Here is a 21,918-nt window from a genome sequence, read left to right on the forward strand (position 1 = left end):
TTTTTGAAAAGTAACTGATTTGTTCAAAATCCTCTCAATATGATAAGTAAGGAAAACATGTTTACTAAGGCTCACATTTGCATGAGTAAACTGCTGATGTGAGACTGAGTGTAGGTTTGGTACTCTTCCTGCTGTAGGTGTACTCTCGTCCAGATGATGAAGACACACTTCTCCGCAACTTTGACTTCACCTCAGAGCATGTGATGTTGGTGTCCCAGACTGACGGCTGCGTGGCCGTAGTGGATGTACGGACACCCCAGTGAGTAGTCAGGTCATAGGAATCCAGGATTCGAATACGTCTGCAGCCACTTGGTCACAAGAACCAATATAGTGGATTGGGTGGCCAGCATGGTCAGCTGGTTGACTACATGCCATCATACCCAAACTATGTGGATTGTTGCTCATAATATTAATCACTGGATTGTCTGGTCCTGAGTATTTACAGGCCGTTATCATATAGCTGGCAATAAGCAATAAACAAGTAAACTCACATATACTACAACTCTACATCTCTTGTTATTAAGTAATGCTGGATATGTCTGTCTGTGCAGGACGAGGGAGGAGCACCTGTACCCATGTCATCAGAAGTACCTGCGGACTGTGAGCATTCATCCAGTCCAGAAGCACTACTTTGTCACTGCATCGGTCGACACGTAAGTCTTGCTGGTCCAGGTCTCATATTGCTGTCATTTTAACATTTTTGTTTACAACATGCACAAAATTTGGATTTTCTGAAATACTTTTCTTTGTGGTGGTAAATCAACTCACTCACTCACCCACTCAATAACTCACTCAGCCACCAATCCTCTCACTCGTCCTACCCCTCCCTCACTCACCCATTCAATCATTCAGTTACTCACTCAATCATTCACTCACCCACCCACAAATCCATTCACTCGTTCACTCACCCATTCAATCATTCACTCACCCACTCAATCATTCACTCACCCATTCAATCATTCACTCACCCACCCTTACAATCATTCACTAACCCATTCAATCATTCACTCGCCCACCCACTCAATCATTCACTCACCCACCCATTCTATCATTCACTCACCCACCCATTCTCTCACCCATTCAATCATTCACTCACTCAACCATCCACAAATCCACGTACCTACTCACCCATTCAATCATTCACCCACCCACTCAACACAAATCCACCCACAAACCCACTCGAACATTCACTCACTCACCCATCCACAAATCCACTTACTCACCCACTCGATCATTCACTCACTCACCCATCCACAAATCCACTTACTCACCCACTCAATCATTCACCCACCCACTCAACCATTCACCCACCCACTCACTCACTCACTCACCCACCCACAAATCCACCCACTCACCCACTCATTGAGGCTTTTAACAACATTACCACGGTGCTGTCTGTCCTAGATACTTGAACCAAGTTTGTTCTTTAACCATGGTAACCTATAAACATCTTACCCGTGGCACTTCAGGACAGTACGTCTGTGGGACTTGCGGAAGATGTCGAAGAAAAGCAACTCTGCTATCAGTGAGAGAAGACACGGGAAGTCTGTCGACAGTGCCTACTTCTCCCCTATCACTGGGAAGTACATTCTGTCAGCATCTGCAGATAACACTCTCAAGTAGGTGGAGCTTGTGTTGAATGTCAAACAGTGTTACTGGTTCCAGTTTCTCAATAACACATCAAATTTTTAACTTGTCCAACCAGACACTCCACTCATATTGTTGCTATTCGCTGTTGTTGTAATAAAAAATAGGTGATAAAATGTAAACTAAATTATACTGTTGTATTCATATTGTTGTTCTGTTGTGTCCTAATTAGATCTGTACCCCGTGAAGATCTGGGTTAGAATTGATCTTCAGTAACCCATGCTTGTCATAAGAGGCGACTAACGGGATAGGGTGGTCAGGCTCGCTGACTTGGTTGACATAATTGTGTCATAGTATCCCAGTTGCTTAGATCGATGCTCGGGGCCGTGGGGTAGCCTAGTGGTTAAAGCGTTGGCTCGACACGCCGAAGACCCGGGTTTGAATCCCCACATGGGTACAATGTGTGAAGCCCATTTCTGGTGTCCCCCGCCATGATGTTGCTGGAATATTGCTAAAAGCAGCGTAAAACCAAAACTCAGTTAGTCAGTCAGTCAGTCAGTCAGTAGATCGATGCTCATGCTGTTGATCACTGGATAGTTTTTGTGGCAGATGATTTCCTTTTTCCTTCTGAAGCAAAAGTATTTGTTTCATCCATGTTCTGGGACATAATATTTGTTTCCCCTTTAACTCAGACTATCAAACAATATCTTGTGATGTTACAAACTTCTTCAAAAGGCTGTTGACTTGGGCTCCTTGATCTTTTTGATGTCTCTATAGGTCATATGTTGATGGTCTAGGTGAGGTGAAATTAGGTTTAACGTCGTGCTTGAGAATATTTCGCTCATATGACGACGTGCATGCGTGTGTATGTGTGTGTGTGGCTGCTTGTACTAACCCAGACTTAAGCTGGTTTTATAGTGCTAGCCCACTGAGATACCATGCCGCAGTGAAGCATGAATACCCCACTCAGACACATTATACTGACTCCGAGCCGACCAGTCCTTGTTGTACCCATTAATGCCGAGCGCCAGGCAGGGACCAACAAGTACCATATTTTAACGTCTTTTGGTATGACACGGTCGGGATCGAACCCGCGACCTTCCGCTCTCCAGGCGGAAGCTCTAACCACTACACCACGGAGGCGGTTGTTGATGGTCTAGGATGAACATATGAACATTAAAGCTGATCTTGGATTAGGTAGAAGTTCTGAAGGTGGTGTTTCTCTCTTCAGCATATTTGACAGCTCTGAGATGAAAAGTGATCTGCCATTGAAGAAATGTATTAGGTAAGTCTAATTAATGAGGTGACGTAATGACTAACCATTATTATGATATTATCGATTTGAGCATGACATCACAGTAGCTTTGCCACTAGAGACTGAAGTTTCTATAAGATATCCTGCAGTCAACTAGTCTGCAGCAAATAGCTGAGGACAAATAGAATAGGTTTACTCCTGTAATGTTTTATTTATTTATTATTTTTATATTTTTATTTCCACTTCATGTTTTACATGTTTCATATATGATGCTTTCTAGACATTGTATAGATGTTTAACATGAAATAGAACCTATCATTGTCCCACATGTCACACTAACAAATACACACATATTCATACATACATACATACACAACACACACACACACAAACACACACAACACACACACACAGATACATACATACAGACATACATACATACATACATACATACATACAGACATACACACACATACATACATACACACATACATACATACATACATACACACACACACACACACACATACATACAAACACACACACACACACACACACACACACACACACACACACATACATACATACATACATACATACATACATACATACATACATACATACATACATATATATATATATATAATATTTTCTATACATTGTCGAAAGTACAAACTTCAATTTCATTACATATTATAACATTTTATCCATACAATGTTCTCCATATAAGTGTCAAAAGCACAAACATCAACTTCCACCACATGTTAAACCACACTTCCACCACATGTTAAACATGTTAACGTTTTACTCCAGTAATGAACTTCTCTTGTCAAACTCAACTTTCTACAGACATGACAACCACGTGGGACGATGGCTGACCAAGTTCCGCGCCACCTGGCACCCCGCAAGGGAAGATCTGTTTGTTGTTGGCAGCATGGCGAGACCCAGACAGGTACCAGTGGTGTTCCTTTGTCCTTCTCTCAACTTGATTTACCATGCGATTTCAGGCTAGGTCGTACTGTAAAACTGTTTTCCTGTATGCTATGTGTCTAGGACCCAACAAGCAACATCTGGTGGTCATGAGAGGCTTGTTCGATCATGACTAAGAAGCCTCTACATCAGTATGAATCTCTGGACTAATGAGAAGTGCTCATTCTGTCAACCACTGGTTCAAACATTCAAGTATTTTATAGTCTGCTGTTAAAGTAGCTGTGATGCTGCTCCACGAAAAAACTTTCATTGTCACCGTCACTGATCAGCTGAAAGTTGATGCAGGAATGTTTGTTTGTCAATACCAAATTTGTTTTGCTTTCTTTATTACCTTGAATACATCAATTTGATTCCTGTGAAGATCTGCGTTAGAATTGGTCTTCAGCAAACCATGGTTGTCGTTCGAGTGGTCAGGGTCGCTGACTTGGTTGACACATGTAATCTAATGCCAGTTTTGCGTAAATTGATGCTCATGCTCTTGATCACTGGATTGTCTAGTCCATACTCGATTATTTAAATACCACTACCATATAGCTGGGATATTGCTGAGTGTGGTGTTAAACAACAAACAAACAAACAATATTCATTTGATTTTTTTGTTTTGAGTCATTTGGCATATATATACAACAGGTTGAATCTGTTATTCTAGATTGAGCTGTACAACGATGATGGTGTAGTGGTGCAGGTTCTCACCAACCCTGACTGTCTGGGTTCTGTGTGTTCCCTTAACGACATCCACCCCTCCAGGAACATTGTTGCCGGTGGCAACTCAAGCGGACGTGTACATGTCTTTATGTGATGGCACCGATGGTCGAAAGTTCCCTGTGCTGTAGCCCTCCATGGTGCTGTCAGGATGAGGATTTGGGGCCCAGGATGTTCACCCAGAGTGTGGATAATCAGTAAGACCTGCTTGTGAATAAAACATAAAATAATCAAAAATAACAATGAAATAACTGCTTGTTTTCTGCAAGAATCCAGTTTTGCAAGTCTTGAGTTGGCCAAAGAAATATTTGGGGTCTTAGTCTATTGCTGTGTTTGATATGTGTAAATGTATCATCCATATTGAGGAATCGGAGCCATTACCAGCTGGAGTCCCAACTGAAATCTGTTGAAGGGATTGAATGAATACTGTTTTACGCCTCATCAGCAACTTTGCAGCTATTCCAGCGATACTAATGATAGTATGAGCCATCCAATGTTTTCAGGAAATAGCTTTGCATTTACATATAACTTCTTTGAGTGGCATGTTTAGACCCAGATAGCATTCGGATGTTGGCGATGTTGGCTAAACCATTGCCAACGTTGGGCCAATTCTGAATGCTATCTGGGGAAGTTGGAGAATCAGATAAGGACAAACTTTATGGATGAACAACTTCTTTATTCGGATGATGGGACGTTTCGAGACAGATTCTTGTATCGTTGTCAAGCAAGAATGAGTCAGACTGAAACAGGTTGAAATATATATGCAGTGAAATAGTTAACAAGAACAACATGAAGTAATAGGGAAGTACACTAACAATGTGATGACAATGGATTACAGGTGGAAGCCAGTTACAATGGATTACATTAGAAGCCAGTGACAATACGATGACAAGGATTTTCATGTAGAAGCCATTGACTATGTGATGACAAGGGTTTACAGGTAGAAGCCAGTGACAATGTGATGACAAGGGTTTTCATGTAGAAGCCAGTGACAATGTGATGACAAGGGTTTTCAGGTAGAAGCCAGTGACAATGTGATGACAAGGGTTTACAGGTAGAAGCCAGTGACAATGTGATGACAAGGGTTTACAGGTAGAAGCCAGTGACAATGGACAGTGACAATAAGCCAGTGTGATGACAAGGGATTTAGAACAGGTTGAAGACAAGGGAAGGCAGTGACAATGTGAAGACAAGGGATTACAGGTAGAAGCCAGTGACAATGTGATGACAAGGGATAACATTAGAAGCCAGTGGGATGTACAGAGGTGTTGGACATGTTTATACAAGTTACACGAGCAGTTAGGGTTGTTCATCCATAAAGTTTTGTCCTTATCACATTTACATATGTTTATAATATGTTTGATTCATATATTTGTTAAATAAACAGAATGCTAATCGACCGTATATCTCATTACATATTGTGCTGAACCTTTGTTGAATGGTGATGGCCCAACCAGCTATGTTGATTGTAGTGTCTGTTCAGATTCAAGATCTTACATGAATGGCTACAAACAAGATGCCTGTTTTTTCCTCAGGTCTGCAGAATTCTGTAGAAATCCTGAGGGATGTTAGGGTGTTAGTTGTAGAAATTCTGTGGAAAATCTGCAGAAAGTATGTCAAGTCTGCAGAATTTCATGGAAATAGGTCTCTGGTTATGTGTCAGATCTGCACAGTTCAATGGCATTTGTAGTGCTGTAACTATATTTTGTTCGGCTTCTCACTCACTCACTGTTATGAAGACAACATCTTGTGCATACTCGTCACAATACCAGAGAGAAAACATGTGGAACTTAAAGTCTTTGAATGACATTAAGAAATAATACACATGATTGGAAAATATATAGACGTCAACGACTTTAAAATGAGGCGCATGACGTTTTCTGAGTATATTCACTATGAAGTGAATGAACGAGTAAGAATATACTAATTACAGAAGCTGACATCCATGAATTTCTCCCTTTATACAATTTTAATCTGCATATTATTTAATGGGCGTTGAGTTTCTAATTATTTTCTGATATTTTAGTTTGCATCTTACACTATGGAAACGTAAAGGATATGAATAAAGTATAATGTGTATAATGGATACTACAAGTTGGTTTAATACAGTGAATTACGTTTATAACGAACCCACTTGTGACGAACTAACAGATAAAACGAACTGTTTTGGTGGTCCCGGGCCCTTACTTTGTCGTATTGTCAAAATGCATATAGCGAGCTAGCGTTATAACGAACTTAAAGCCAGTGGTCTCAGTAACTTGCCCGGGTTTTAATTGCTCTTCAGCAACCCATGCTTGTAGGAGGCAGCTAACGGGATCGGGTGGTTAGACTCGCTGACTTGGTTGACACATGTCATCGTATCCCCAATTACGTAGATCGATGCTCATGATGTTGATCACTGGATTGTCTGGTCTTGACTCAGTGTATGAAATAAGCCAAACCCCAGCCAGACATCAGGGCTGGTAACTTCAATATGTTTCCAGCCCAAAATGGATTTAACCAGACCAGACACCAAGATATGGTGAATTTACTCAGATGTATCTTAAAACATTTTACCCGACCATCGGGCTGGCTAGCTGTAAATTTAGACCGTCCGTCAGAAATCTAGCCCGTCTCGGACGGTCGGACGGCCTTATTTCATACACTGGCTTGACTAGATTATTTACAGATCGCTGTCATATACCTTGAATATTGGTTTGAGCGGCGTTAAACTACAAACGAACAAACCAGTTCAACAGTGTTAACGTAGGGTCTTTGACACAAGACGTGTCGTGGCGCCACGATGTCACAGGTCGTTTCTGATGCCTTTAACCTCTAGTTTACCTGGTCCAGATTCGATCGTATAGAGTCTGATAGTATATACGCCATCGTACTTAAGGGCTTTCATTCACTTATAATATGGAATAATTTGACCACGGAGAAACCGACAATTGTGCAGTTCATCAAACCTTCAACGTTCCAACCTGACAGAAGTCATTTCTCTATTTCACAGCGCTTGTGTCTCATACCAAAACAAACAAACAAACACACAAGCAAGCACGCACGCACGCGCTCACACAAACAGATCTGACGGTGAAACCAAAAAGCCTGAATCTTTAAACGAACACAAAAGATGTCTCATTGGAATTGCTATTCGATTAAGTTAGAAGTCTCAGCAAACTTACAACACGCACGTTGGATATGTCACCCATGCTCACACTAAAAACTTTAGAACACCCTCAGTTCACGTGCACTTCTTGAAATATGACCCAGGAGATTCCAGATCTAGGTACGCGGGTAACCCGAACAGCTGATGATGTCACTGGGCTACGTCTGAAGTCAGCCGAGTACTAAAACATTGGATTGGAATCGTTCCCATACGATAAACCCTCTCCGAAAGATACAAACATTAATGGGCCACCCTCCCGTAAAACAAACAAAAACTTTAAAGAAGTAAACAATAATAATATGACTGTGGTTCGTACCTTATATCACGACCGCCTCCGTGGTGTAGTGGTTAGAGCGTCCGCCTGGAGAGTGAAAGGTCGCGGGTTCGATCCCCGATACCAAAAGACGTTAAAATATGGTACTTGTTGGTCCCTGCCTGGCGCTCGGCATTAATGGGTACAACAAGGACTGGTCGGCTCGGAGTCAGTATAATGTGTCTGAGTGGGGTATTCATGATTCACTGCGGCATGGTACCTCAGTGTGCTAGCACTATAAAACCAGCTTTCGTCTGGGCTAGTACAAGCAGCCGCACATACACATACACACGCATGCACGTCGTCATATGAGCGAAATATTCTCAAGCACGACGTTAAACCCAATTTCACCCCACCTCACCTTATATTACCGTCTTCACCATAATTATACTTGTAGTTTGACACAGAGCTATGTTACTTAACGTCTCACTCAGCAATATGCCAGCTATATGGCGGGGTTTGACACAGAGGTTCATCCATGGTGTGACCCAATATGGGAGGGCGTCGTGGAAAATGACCATTAGAAAAATTCTTTGGAACAGTCCTGTAAAGTCTCAGACATATCCAAACCAAATAACCCGAACGTGTCCTTTTCCATAAACTAAATGAAATTATTTATATCGATGTGTCTGTCCGTTCTGACAGACAAGATTACGTGGTTAATATGCGAACATCGCCTAGATTGTTCAAGGGCCCTTATCTGATGATGAGCCTTACCAGTTTCACTGTACCAGGATCCCCCGAACTATCTTTGCTGCATTAATTTCTTTGAATCTGTGAACAACAAGAATAACATAAATGAAACAATAAGAACAAAATCAACAACAATTCATATGATAATATGAACCTAATAAATTAATTTCCACTGTTAATAACAATAAAATTAATACACATATTTTAAGTGGAAATTTTTATTATGTACATATTATAATTATTGTTGTTTGTTGTTGTTTACCAGCAACCAACCAACCAAATTTTTATATTTTTCAGAAATTATCATTTAACCTATTAATTACCTTAGAGACTTGTGAAACTCAACTCGCGTTATAATGAGGAGAGATAGTGAAGGTTAACTGATGAGAGCATACCGGGTTACCTGCCACCCGGGAAAGACAGGGTATCACAGATAACGGGTAACATGACAGGTTATGGAAATAAACAGTGGCACACGAACTCTCGAATAACGCAATTACACTATCGTCGTGCTTAGTGTTCGTAAAAATATCTTCCCTAGTTTCTGTATAACCTCAACATTAGGGGTAGTAGTCTATATCCCTCCAACAGACTCGCGTCCTTAGTATTGTCCGCTTATCTTAACTTACCCCTTTAAAGGATAGAATTACTATACATTCTTGGGCTTACCCTTCAGTAGAGCCTTGGAGCAAGGCTTTAACGCGAGCTGTACTTGACTATCTTTTCCCCGGCTGAGAATGTTCTGGTAATTAACTGTCAGCCGATTCTTGTTGTTTCTTAATTGAATGAATTCATGTTTTCATTAATATCCTACCTGATACTGATAGTCACCAACTGTCAATAAAAATAATTTATATTACCCCATTTATAATTTTCACATAATTACGATGGTATATAATATCATGTAAGATGCACTGTAAAACGTGATACAACACACGAAGTACAATATAACATTTCTCATACATAGTATACAGCGTATACATGGCACAACAACACCGTTATAAAAGTAATAATTAGTGGTACGTATAATAGTAGCTTAGGAATCTATTGTGTAAGGGTTGATACCGACCCGTGTTATTTTACAGATAATATCACCGATAGCTCTGTTCGTCTCCAACATGTGCCCGAGTATGAATCATGAAGGTCCTAGAAATCGTTGACGAAGCTGGAAGGACAAAGACGATCTCATCCCATGACTCCTATCTCACTGAAATATCTATAAATCGTCTTCGTCAGTGAGTGAGTGAATTTAGTTTTACGCCGCTTTTAGCAATATTACAGCAATATCACTACAGGAGACATCAGAAATGGGTTTCACACATTGTACGCATGTGAGGACTTTGGTATGGTGGCTGATTAGGGCCATCGCTTTCTCGCCTTAAAATTGATGGCCCTAATCAGACACCATACTTTGGCGTGACGAGCGAACGTTTTAACCACTAAGCTACCCCGCCGCCTCCAACGTCAGAGAACAACCGATTATCGATTATCGGACGAAACAGATTACACTGTTAAGGCAAATGATGGTAGAGCTATGTCAGCGATGACACCAAGCACTCTCTCAAGACAAGAGTTGAAATCACGGAAACAACTGATAAACCATCGTCAACGCACTATCTGAATTTGTCTACAGACATTCAAAGCGATGGCGGGGCGGTGGGATAGTGGTTAAAGCGTTCGCTCGTCACGCCGAAGACTCGGGTTCGATTCCCCACATGGGTACAATGAGTGAAGCCCATTTCTGGTGTTCCCCGTCGTGATATTGCTGGAATATTGCCATAAGCGGTGTAAAACTAAACTCACTCACTCACTCACTCAAAGCATGGCAATCTCAGTACCAAGCTGTTTGACATAAAGGGATGACTTAGTTTTACCAACCGTTTGTTATCTTTTCACGTTGTACAATGAGCCCCAGCTGAAAATGAAAATTTTACTCGTCTCTATTGTTATTTTAACTAATCTCGCATTCCCTTGTACTCTCAATTGGAAGAATAAAAGTGTATATATTCCGACACTTCACTGAAAAAAATATTCAGCGTACAATTGACCTTTGCGCGTGATTTGTCACGCCTTACTGTCTGGCTCGGTCGATGGCATGGTATCACCACCTACGGCTTTTATCTCTGCTCCTGACGTCAACCACGGGGATGTCTGTTCCGGTCTCGATTTTTACGTGCCGCCGTCGTTTGGTAGGCTTATTGCTGAGTTCCACCTCAACCAGCAAAGAAATGAACACCTAATTTTGATATGACAGTGGATTCGATGACATGTGCAAACCTGGTCAGCGAATCTGACCACACGATCCCGTTAGTCGCCTCTTACGACAAGCATGTGTTACTGAAGACCAATTCAAACCCGGATCTCCCCGAGTTAAAAATAGATAAATATATTGTATCTGAACTGAACATATTTCCTTAACCTGCTTATATTCCAGACAGACAGACAGACAGACAGACATGTAAGACAGACACCAAGATGTTCAAGTCAGACCCTTCGCCCTACAATACCGCCTGACAACTTTCTACGCACTAACAAAACATTTCTAAACTTTTACCAATTCATTGTTTATAAACTAGCTATGGGCAACCGTATTTGCTGACAGATTGGCTGATAGTAGCGCATAGTTAGCGAGTCGTGATCTGCTTATCCAACTCCTGACCGTATAGGATTTCAAAGATGGCCCGATATAAGGGGAGGTAACCACCGCCACTTTCGTCTTCTCATTTTGCAATTGTCCTTTCGTGACTTAAAGCGTACAGGTCTCACGCTAGATATTGTTCTCAACAGGTAAGTAGTTTCACTAAACACCTTGTAGTTTGTACTTATGATCTTTCCTTTCGTTTAAAAAATGGCCAATTATTCAGTGTAAATACATTCAAAGACTGGTAACTGTAATATTTTGTGGGGCGGTGGGGTAGTCTAGTGGTTAAAGCGTTGGCTCGTCACGCCGAAGACCCGGGTTCGGATCCCCACATGGGTACAATGAGTAAAGCCCATTTCTGGTGTCCCCCGCCGTGATATTGCTGGAATATTGCTAAAAGCTGCGTAAAACCAAACTCATTCAGTCAGTCAGTAATATTTTGTAATTAGTTGTCCAGAAAACATCTCCTTTAAATCCCTGTACCTACTTAACTGGATATGGAATATTGTAATCTTAATATGTGTTTTTTTCATAATACCGATATTATTGTGTTTACTTTTTTCATGAAAAAGATCATTTTTCTATTTCAGTTACTTTATCAAAATAAACGGCTGATAATAACATGGTCAATTACTGAACTGCTTTTAATAGGAATATTAAATATGGATTAAACATACATTAATTCTAATATTGATTGCAACATATACTTACGTCCTTTTTCAGTAGACTGTGGTTAAAGCGATCGCACGGTACACCGACGACGCTGGTTCGATTTTTACTTTGCTAGAAGGCCCATGTTTGGTGTCTCCTGAAATAACATTGTTTGAACATTGCTCAAAACGGCATAAAACCATATTCGCTCCTTACTTTATTACGTAAAATGAAATGCAACATTTTTGGGGACTCATTTGATAGGTTTCTGTTCGAAAAACGTAACACGATTCTCATTTGATGTATGTTGACAAACATGTGTTGTATGTATTTTTAGATTTGAGATTGTTATTTAGCTTTTGATAACCGAAGGTCTTAAATTTAAGGACGTAGGTTAAAAATAGAATATGATTGGGTACTTAAGACTCATTAAATTGTCCACAGGCCATGGTGTCACCTTGACAACAAAACAAAGACTGTAGATTTTTCAACGGAGATTAATAAAGTCACAACACTCCAGTAAACATCCCTCGTTAACCATGGGACATATACTAGTATACTGACGGCAAAAAGAAACTTTACACTCATTAAGAAAGCCAGTAGACGAAATTCAAAGACGAATATTGTTATCATATGTTTAATGTTAATGTTTCATTATATCACATCGTATAAACCACGAAGCACGGTGAAATTGGGTTTGAACACATCTTCGGTCCAAAAAGGCAAGTTTATTGTAAACCTTGACATTTTAGTCGACTGTCTAAATTGACCCAAGTGTCCAAGTGATTGTTAGGGTACATATCCAGGGTTTACGCCGCCCATGACTGAACCTGAACCTGATCATTGCGCAGAATGGATCCCCGAACACCATTCATGATAACGAGGCGCGCTTTCAGATCACTACCCCCTTCTCCCTCGACACACGCACGTACGCACGTACTCTCACACGTACGCGGTTAGAGCGCCCGTTCGGAGAGCGGAAGGTCGCGGGTTTGATCCCCGGCTGTGTCATACCAAAGACTTTAAAATATGGTACTTGTTGGTCCCTGCCTGGTGCTCGGCATTATTGGGTTCAACAAGGACTGGTCGGCTCGGAGTCAGTATAATGTGTCTGAGTGGGGTATTCATGCTTAACTTCGGCATGGTATCTCAGTGAGCTAGCACTATAAAACCAGCTTAAGTCTGGGTTAGTACAAGCAGCCGCACATACCCACGCATGCACGTCGTCATATGAGCGAAATATTCAAAAGTGCATCACACGCACGCACACATACACACACTTCCATACCATAACACTAACCCATCCATGTATATAGGTTGTAGTCTTGGACCAGCCTTCAAGGTTGAAGTTGTTCGCCTCTTGCCACTCTCCTACCCAGAGTTCCATGCGGCAAGCCAGCATAGTACCTCTGCCACAGGCCAGAAATATGTGACGATTCGTCACATCTTGCAATGTCTATTCAATATAATGTACAGATTTCCTTTACTCTTTTTAGTTTTGACGAGTCTACACATCTAACTAAACATCTTTAATAGAATGGTTTAGTTTCACTGAGAAAATATCCAAAAACATGTTACACTATCTCGATTTGCGTAGCGATCCTTTGTTTACATAGGTTGTACGGCTCCACGTGCAGTCATCGAAGCCGACGGAGAGCAAACGATGCAGCCAGTTTGGTATATAAATATGTACTGTCATAAGCCTTACTGTCGCAGTTGTGGAAGAATATATATGTAACAATGTAAAACATTATGAAGATAGTGCCGAAAAGCTTTCGTAAGTCTAGTCTCTTCTTATTATGAATATGCGCGTTTGATTACAAACAAGAGAAAAGTCCGGCCACGTGACATGCAAATTAGCCTGTGGCAGTGATGTTATGTTAAGTCATCGCTGTGCCGGAGTGTGGCCTCTTGCATGTAATCATGGATCCTTCCGCCAGCATGGTGAAGTAAGAACCGTCTTACGTCCATGAACAATCCGCACGTCAGTGTCTGTCACCACATCTTTACACACGATGTTCCACGTGTCAGCCATGGCACCATATTGATTGTAGACATGTATAAGCACTTGCTGATTTTTGCAGAAAAAAACAAACATATGTGGTCTCACGTTAGACAAGTGAGTTTGTTCAAAATTGCCTATGTTCACCCAGCAGAAAATGGGTACCCGGTGGGATAAGGCACTTGACCACTAACCTTCTAACGCCTCACAGACAACTTGGGTTATCCGTGGTACACAGAAACTTTACACGTAAGACCGTCAATGTCTGGCCGAGTGGGTGGGGCGTCCTCTCGAGAGAAAAAGGTGTGTGGTTCGATCCCTGGTTGCAGGAAATGATATTTTTTGTTTCCCTGCCTGCAGTTCCCGATGAAGGAGATAAAACAAGGACTGGCTGGCTTGTATTCAGAATACTGTGTCTGAGTTGTGTATCCATGTTAAACTCGTGTCTCATTCATCACTGAGTGCGATGTTAAACAACACACACACAAGCACGCACGCACGCACGCACACACACACACACACACACACACTTTTAATTTCAACATGGCAGACAAACGTGGCAGAGGATGCGAAATGATTTGTGTACTTTTTTATATTGTAGCTTGTCTATGCTATAGAGGTCAAGTCTCTTGCAATCATATTTATTTGTTTATATTTTAGCTTGTCTATGCTATAGAGGTCAAGTCTCTTGCAATCATGTTTATATGTTTATATTGTAGCTTGTCTATGCTATAGAGGACAAGTCTCTTGCAATCATGTTTATTTGTTTATATTGTAGCTTGTCTGCTATAGAGGTCAAGTCTCTTGCAATCATGTTTATTTGTTTATATTTTAGCTTGTCTATGCTATAGAGGTCAAGTCTCTTGCAATCATGTTTATATGTTTATATTGTAGCTTGTCTATGCTATAGAGGTCAAGTCTCTTGCAATCATGTTTATTTGTTTATATTGTAGCTTGTCTGTGCTATAGAGGTCAAGTCTCTTGCAATCATGTTTATTTGTTTATATTTTAGCTTGTCTATGCTATAGAGGTCAAGTCTCTTGCAATCATGTTTATTTGTTTATATTGTAGCTTGTCTATGCTATAGAGGTCAAGTCTCTTGCAATCATGTTTATTTGTTTATATTTTAGCTTGTCTATGCTATAGAGGTCAAGTCTCTTGCAATCATGTTTATTTGTTTATATTGTAGCTTGTCTGTGCTATAGAGGTCAAGTCTCTTGCAATCATGTTTATATGTTTATATTGTAGCTTGTCTGTGCTATAGAGGTCAAGTCTCTTGCAATCATGTTTATATGTTTATATTGTAGCTTGTCTATGCTATAGAGGTCAAGTCTCTTGCAATCATGTTTATATGTTTATATTGAAGGTTGTCTGTGCTATAGAGGTCAAGTCTCTTGCAATCATGTTTATTTGTTTATATTGAAGGTTGTCTGTGCTATAGAGGTCAAGTCTCTTGCAATCATGTTTATATGTTTATATTGAAGGTTGTCTGTGCTATAGAGGTCAAGTCTCTTGCAATCATGTTTATTTGTTTATATTGAAGGTTGTCTGTGCTATAGAGGTCAAGTCTCTTGCAATCATGTTTATATGTTTATATTGTAGCTTGTCTATGCTATAGAGGTCAAGTCTCTTGCAATCATGTTTATATGTTTATATTGAAGGTTGTCTATGCTATAGAGGTCAAGTCTCTTGCAATCATGTTTATATGTTTATATTGTAGCTTGTCTATGCTATAGAGGTCAAGTCTCTTGCAATCATGTTTATATGTTTATATTGTAGCTTGTCTATGCTATAGAGGTCAAGTCTCTTGCAATCATGTTTATATGTTTATATTGTAGCTTGTCTATGCTATAGAGGTCAAATCTCCTGCAATCATGTCAAAGGGCGTGGCCCTTCACCTCCTGACTGCTATAGTGATTGTGATGGTAAAGGAAGGCTCTACTTCGCCAGGTAAGATCTGACATGAGACTGTTATTAGTTATTAGTTGGCAGATCACTGAACACCCCGAACACCTATCGAACATTCTGGCGCCCCTTGTCTATCTAACACCCTTGCGCCCCATGTCTATGAAACACCATGATGACCCTTGTCTATGGAACACCCTGGCGCCCCTTGTCTATGGAACACCCTTGTGCCCATGTCTATGGAACACCATGATGACCCTTGTCTATGGAACACCCTAGTGACCCTGGCGCCCCTTGTCTATGGAACACCGTGGCCCCCTTGTCTATGGAACACACTGGCGCCCATTGTCTATGGAACAACGTGGCGCCCCTTGTCTATTAAGCACCCTGGTGCTCCATGTCTGTGGAACACCATGATGACCCTTGTCTATGGAACACCCTGGCGCCCCTTGTCTATGGAACACCCTGGCGCCCATTGTCTATTGAACACACTGGCGCCCATTGTCTATGGAACACCCTGGCGCCCCTTGTCTATGGAACACCCTGGCGCCCATTGTCTATTGAACACACTGGCGCCCCTTGTCTATGGAACACCCTGGCGCCCTCGTCTATCGAACACCCTGGCGCCCCTTGTCTATGGAACGCCCTGGCGCCACTTGTCTATGGAACACGACGGTGACCCTTGTCTATGGAACACCCTGGCGCCCCTTGTCTATGGAACACCCTGGCGCCCCTTGTCTATGGAACACCCTGGCGCCCCTTGTCTATTGAACAGCCTGGCGCCCCTTGTCTATGGAACACCCTGGCGCCCCTTGTCTATGGAACACCCTGGCGCCCCTTGTCTATGGAACACCCTGGCGCCCCTTGTCTATGGAACACCCTGGCGCCCCTTGTCTATGGAACACCCTGGTGACCCTTGTCTATTGAACAGCCTGGCGACCCTTGTCTATCGAACACCCTGGCGCCCCTTGTCTATGGAACACCCTGGCGCCACTTGTCTATGGAACACCCTGGCGCCCCTTGACTATGGAACACTCTGGCGCCCGCTTGCCTAAGGAACAGCCTGGCGCCCCTTGTCTATGGAACACCCTGGCGCCCCTTGTCTATGGAACAACGTGGCGCCCCTTGTCTATGGAACAACGTGGCGCCCCTTGTCTATTGAACACCCTGGCGCCCGATATCTATGGAACACCATGATGACCCTTGTCTATGGAACACACTGGCGCCCCTTGTCTATGGAACAACGTGGCGCCCCATGTCTATTGAACACCCTGGCGCCCGATATCTATGGAACACCATGATGACCCTTGTCTATGGAACACACTGGCCCCCTTGTCTATGGAACAACGTGGCGCCCCATGTCTATTGAACACCCTTGCGCCCCATGTCTATGAAACACCATGATGACCCTTGTCTATGGTACACCCTGGCGCCCCATGTCTATGGAACACCCTGGCGCCCTCGTCTATGGAACACCCTGGCGCCCTTGTCTATGGAACAACGTGGCGCCACTTATTTATGGAACAAGACAGTGACCCTTGTCTATCGAACACCCTGGTGACCCTAGTCTATCGAACACCCTGACGCCACTTGTCTATTGAACACTCTGGCGACCCTTGTCTATCGAACACGACAGTGACCCCTGTCTGTTGAACACCCTGATGACCCCTGTCTATTGAACAACATGATGACCCCTGTCTATTGAACACCCTGATGACCACTGTCTATTGAACACCCTGATGACACTGTCTATTGAACACCCTGATGACCCCTGTCTATTGAACACCCTGATGACCCCTGTCTATTGAACACCCTGATGACCCCTGTCTATTGAACACCCTGATGACCCCTGTCTATTGAACATCCTGATGACCCTGTCTATTGAACACCCTGATGACCCCTGTCTATTGAACACCCTGATGACCCCTGTCTATTGAACACCCTGATGACCCCTGTCTATTGAACACCCTGATGACCCCTGTCTATTGAACACCCTGATGACCCCTGTCTATTGAACACCCTGATGACACTGTCTATTGAACATCCTGATGACCCCTGTCTATTGAACACCCTGATGACCCCTGTCTATTGAACATCCTGATGACCCCTGTCTATTAAACACCCTGATGACCCCTGTCTATTGAACACCCTGAACACCCTGATGACCCCTGTCTATTGAACATCCTGATGACCCCTGTCTATTGAACACCCTGATGACCCCTGTCTATTGAACATCCTGATGACCCTGTCTATTAAACACCCTGACGACCCCTGTCTATTGAACACCCTGATGACCCCTGTCTGTTGAACACCCTGATGACCCCTGTCTATTGAACACCCTGATGGCCCCTGTCTATTGAACACCCTGATGACCCCTGTCTATTGAACATCCTGATGACCCCTGTCTATTGAACACCCTGATGACCCCTGTCTATTGAACACCCTGATGACCCCTGTCTATTGAACACCCTGATGACCCCTGTCTATTGAACATCCTGATGACCCCTGTCTATTAAACACCCTGATGACCCCTGTCTGTTGAACACCCTGATGACCCCTGTCTGTTGAACACCCTGATGACCCCTGTCTATTGAACACCCTGATGACCCCTGTCTATTGAACACCTGATGACCCCTGTCTATTGAACACCCTGATGATGACCCCTGTCTATTGAACACCCTGATGACCCCTGTCTATTGAACACCCTGATGACCCCTGTCTATTGAACACCCTGATGACACTGTCTATTGAACACCCTGATGACCCCTGTCTATTGAACACCCTGATGACATTGTCTATTGAACACCCTGATGACCCCTGTCTGTTGAACACCCTGATGACCCCTGTCTATTGAACACCCTGATGACACTGTCTATTGAACACCCTGATGACCCCTGTCTATTGAACACCCTGATGGCCCCTGTCTATTGAACACCCTGATGACCCCTGTCTATTGAACACCCTGATGACCCTGTCTATTGAACACCCTGATGACCCTGTCTATTGAACACCCTGATGACCCCTGTCTATTGAACACCCTGATGACCCCTGTCTATTGAACACCCTGATGACACTGTCTATTGAACACCATGATGACCCCTGTCTATTGAACACCCTGATGACAATGTCTATTGAACACCCTGATGACCCCTGTCTATTGAACACCCTGATGACCCCTGTCTATTGAACACCCTGATGACAATGTCTTTATATACATGTATGACCCTTATCTTTAATCTAAAATCTACGTTCAGTTCCAGTAGAAAACAACATGTGAAATAAATTCATTTCTAAAAATTTCTTTGTGACTGATTCCAAAATACTTGCTTCCCCGTGGTTTGTCTATACCAGACGTAAAGTTACGTTTCTCAATTTGCCCTCCAACATCTTCAAAACCATTCAGCAAGCTAAACTCAATGTAATGACAAACCATTTCAGTCATGCAGTATAATAATACTGCCTTTCCAAATCTGTTTGAACAGGTGTTTGGATTAACAAGGTCGTAGAGCCGTTCGACACACTCAAGCTGGTGGATTTGAAATGGATTCCCAAAGGAAGGAACAAACTCGTATTTGGTGTCCAGTCTTGCTCTGACGTGACCCTCACCTTGTATGAAACAAGTGACCAATCAAATCAGTACGTCCTCTTCTATTTGGGCTATTACCAAAACACGTATGCACTGATCATACCGAGTTCGGACTGCGACGATAACGGCAACTGCAACATCATCAACTACAGCGAAGGGGCTTATTTGGACTGCAGCAACTTCATGTTTTTCTGGGTCAGCTGGGACTTGACGGGTAAAGTCACCCTTGGGGTCGGCTATGACTTTGGGGTTAATGCGATTATCGAAATCGCCAACGGATTGACAGTCGATCCGTATTATGCTGACGTCCTGTTTGACGATCCAAATGGCGGGCAAATGTACGTGTTTATCGGTGAGTAATGAAATATTAGTTTTGTTTGATTATGGTTTAACGCCTAACTCACTGTGTGCGAAACAGTTTCCAAATTTAAATATGCCATCAAAACGAATGGCCTCATGAAAATTCACAGGGAGTCGGGCCAGTGACTGTGGAGATTTACTGGCCCGACTGGATTTTTACTAGCCACAGACTAGCGGGCATTTCGCACACTGCTCATTCAACAATATTCCATCTCCATATGATTAAGTCTAAAAGGCGTTCTTTATGGCTTAGCGTTATACAGAAAGCAGAAAACATGTTCAGGGAGCCCTTCCTCATATCCCTGCTTGACACTGTTTGAAAGGCTGGTGCCTCCTACTTCCTAGTGAGTGAGTGAGTTAAAATTTAACGTCACATCGGCAATATCTCAGCCATATCGTGAATGGAACAATTTAATTGATATCAATATCAGAAACAATAAATTGAGAATATAAAAACCTGTCAGCGAAGGACAGTAAAACTACTAGAATATCTCAGCTCTTAATTTAAAACTAGCACACTATCATAAAAATATATCACTATACAGGACAACACAATATAAAAACAGGCTATTGATCGCCAACAACTGAAGGTAGATCACCATACCAGGGACCATGGGGACTTACATTGCTTTTGCTACCTGCATGGACCCTAGTTGGATTTACACCATCCCTTCAGCCATTGGCGTTGATGCTGAGATTTAGCCATACATTTAAAACACAAAAATACTACGATTAAAAACCTGGTACACTTAAATTGACTTGAAATGTTTTGGGACTTACGTACCTACATCCTAGTGGAATCCCTAAGTAGAAATATTGAGGGTAGACTAAACAAATCCATCAAAGTGTTTGTTTGTTGTTTTATGCCGCACACAGTAGTATTCCAGCTATTGACGTCGGTCTGTAAATAATCGAGTGTGGACCAGAAAACCCAGTGATCAGCAGGATATGGTGAATTATTTGTGAGTGACTGAGCGATATGACTACCGTGTCAGTGATGTGAGTGAATGATTGATTAATGTGACAATGGTTGCTGGGTGATCAACGAGTCATCTGAGTGAGTTGATTTGAACACTCAATTGTGTAGATTAATGCTCATGCTGTTGATCACTGGATTGTGTGGTCCAGACTCTTATTTACAGACCGCCGCCATATTGCTGGAATATTGCTGAATGCAACGTTAAACAAGAACCAAACCAACGTAACAGAATACCTTGGTAAATGTTATTATATTCCTGAAATGGAAATCATGTCACAAAGATGTTTATTTAATATATTATCTTTGATAAACTGCAGATGACCCACCAGTTTTCATTAATCCTCTCCCTGACGGGACAACAGTCTTGGAAATAGAGGAGACAAACACGGTATATATGGCCCTCCTTACCGCCGTGGTGTCCGACCCGGAAGCTGATCCCGCTGCCCTCTACGTCCTCGATGAGCACAGCGACGTCTTCACCTTCAGCGACACGACTTTGACAAACATAGCCCCTTTGGACTACGAAAAGACGTGTGAATATGCAGTAAAATTAACGTAGGTTTATATGAATTTCAGGTTGAATGAGTGTGTGTGAACTTATACGTTTACGTCTCATTGACTGAGATTTGTTTTACGCCGCAAGCTGCGTTAATAAAATGTAGCATGTCTGGTCCAGACAAGCAAGCTGTAGATATTAGCATAACGGTTAACGTCTAGCGTCTAATCTGGTGTCTAATCTGTTGTCTAGTCTGTCGTCTAGTCTTTCGTCTAGTCTGTTGTCTAATCTGGCGTCTAATCTGTTGTCTAGTCTGTCGTCTAGTCTGGCGTCTAGTCTGGCGTCTAATCTGTTGTCTAGTCTGCAGCCTGGTCTGTTGCCTAGTCTGGTGTCTAGTCTGGTGTCTAATCTGGCGTCTAATCTGTTGTCTAGTCTTTCGTCTAGTCTTTCGTCTAGTCTGTTGTCTAATCTGGCGTCTAATCTGTTGTCTAGTCTGGCGTCTAGTCTGGTGTCTATTCTGGCCTCTAATCTGTTGTCTAGTCTGTTGCCTAGTCTGGCGTCTAGTCTGGTGTCTAGTCTGGTGTCTAATCTGGCTTCTAGTCTGGTGTCT

At 42.4% G+C, this 21,918-nt stretch overlaps 1 protein-coding gene and 2 long non-coding RNA genes across 4 annotated transcripts in view; 2 read left to right on the plus strand and 1 right to left on the minus strand.

The window, feature by feature from the left end:
* LOC124268744 (WD repeat-containing protein 76-like) overlaps window positions 1-5,085 on the plus strand; it is a 25,686-nt gene extending 20,601 nt beyond the window's left edge. The window contains exons 10-15 of the mRNA XM_046703775.1: window positions 138-259; window positions 552-653; window positions 1,470-1,619; window positions 2,819-2,872; window positions 3,692-3,794; window positions 4,482-5,085. Of these exons, the coding sequence (XP_046559731.1) occupies window positions 138-259; window positions 552-653; window positions 1,470-1,619; window positions 2,819-2,872; window positions 3,692-3,794; window positions 4,482-4,631 (681 nt within the window). The 3' untranslated portion in view covers window positions 4,632-5,085. The remainder of the gene's footprint in view (window positions 1-137; window positions 260-551; window positions 654-1,469; window positions 1,620-2,818; window positions 2,873-3,691; window positions 3,795-4,481) is intronic.
* LOC124268745 overlaps window positions 1-8,972 on the minus strand; it is a 25,005-nt gene extending 16,033 nt beyond the window's left edge. Inside the window, exons 1-2 of the long non-coding RNA XR_006896340.1 lie at window positions 8,962-8,972; window positions 1,588-1,600 (exon numbers count right to left, since the gene is read on the minus strand). This is a non-coding gene — a long non-coding RNA (uncharacterized LOC124268745). The remainder of the gene's footprint in view (window positions 1-1,587; window positions 1,601-8,961) is intronic.
* On the plus strand, window positions 5,196-5,934 carry LOC124268746. Of its 2 annotated transcripts, XR_006896342.1 has the most exons (3): window positions 5,196-5,372; window positions 5,475-5,492; window positions 5,767-5,934. It is a non-coding gene; the product is annotated as an uncharacterized LOC124268746 (long non-coding RNA). The 2 variants fall into 2 exon arrangements; XR_006896341.1 differs by having other exon boundaries at window positions 5,196-5,530.
* Window positions 8,973-21,918: the final 12,946 nt, after the last annotated feature.

Source organism: Haliotis rubra, unplaced genomic scaffold (assembly GCF_003918875.1).
Source record: "Haliotis rubra isolate DU_JTF1 unplaced genomic scaffold, ASM391887v1 Scf14, whole genome shotgun sequence".
Lineage (NCBI taxonomy): Eukaryota > Metazoa > Mollusca > Gastropoda > Lepetellida > Haliotidae > Haliotis > Haliotis rubra.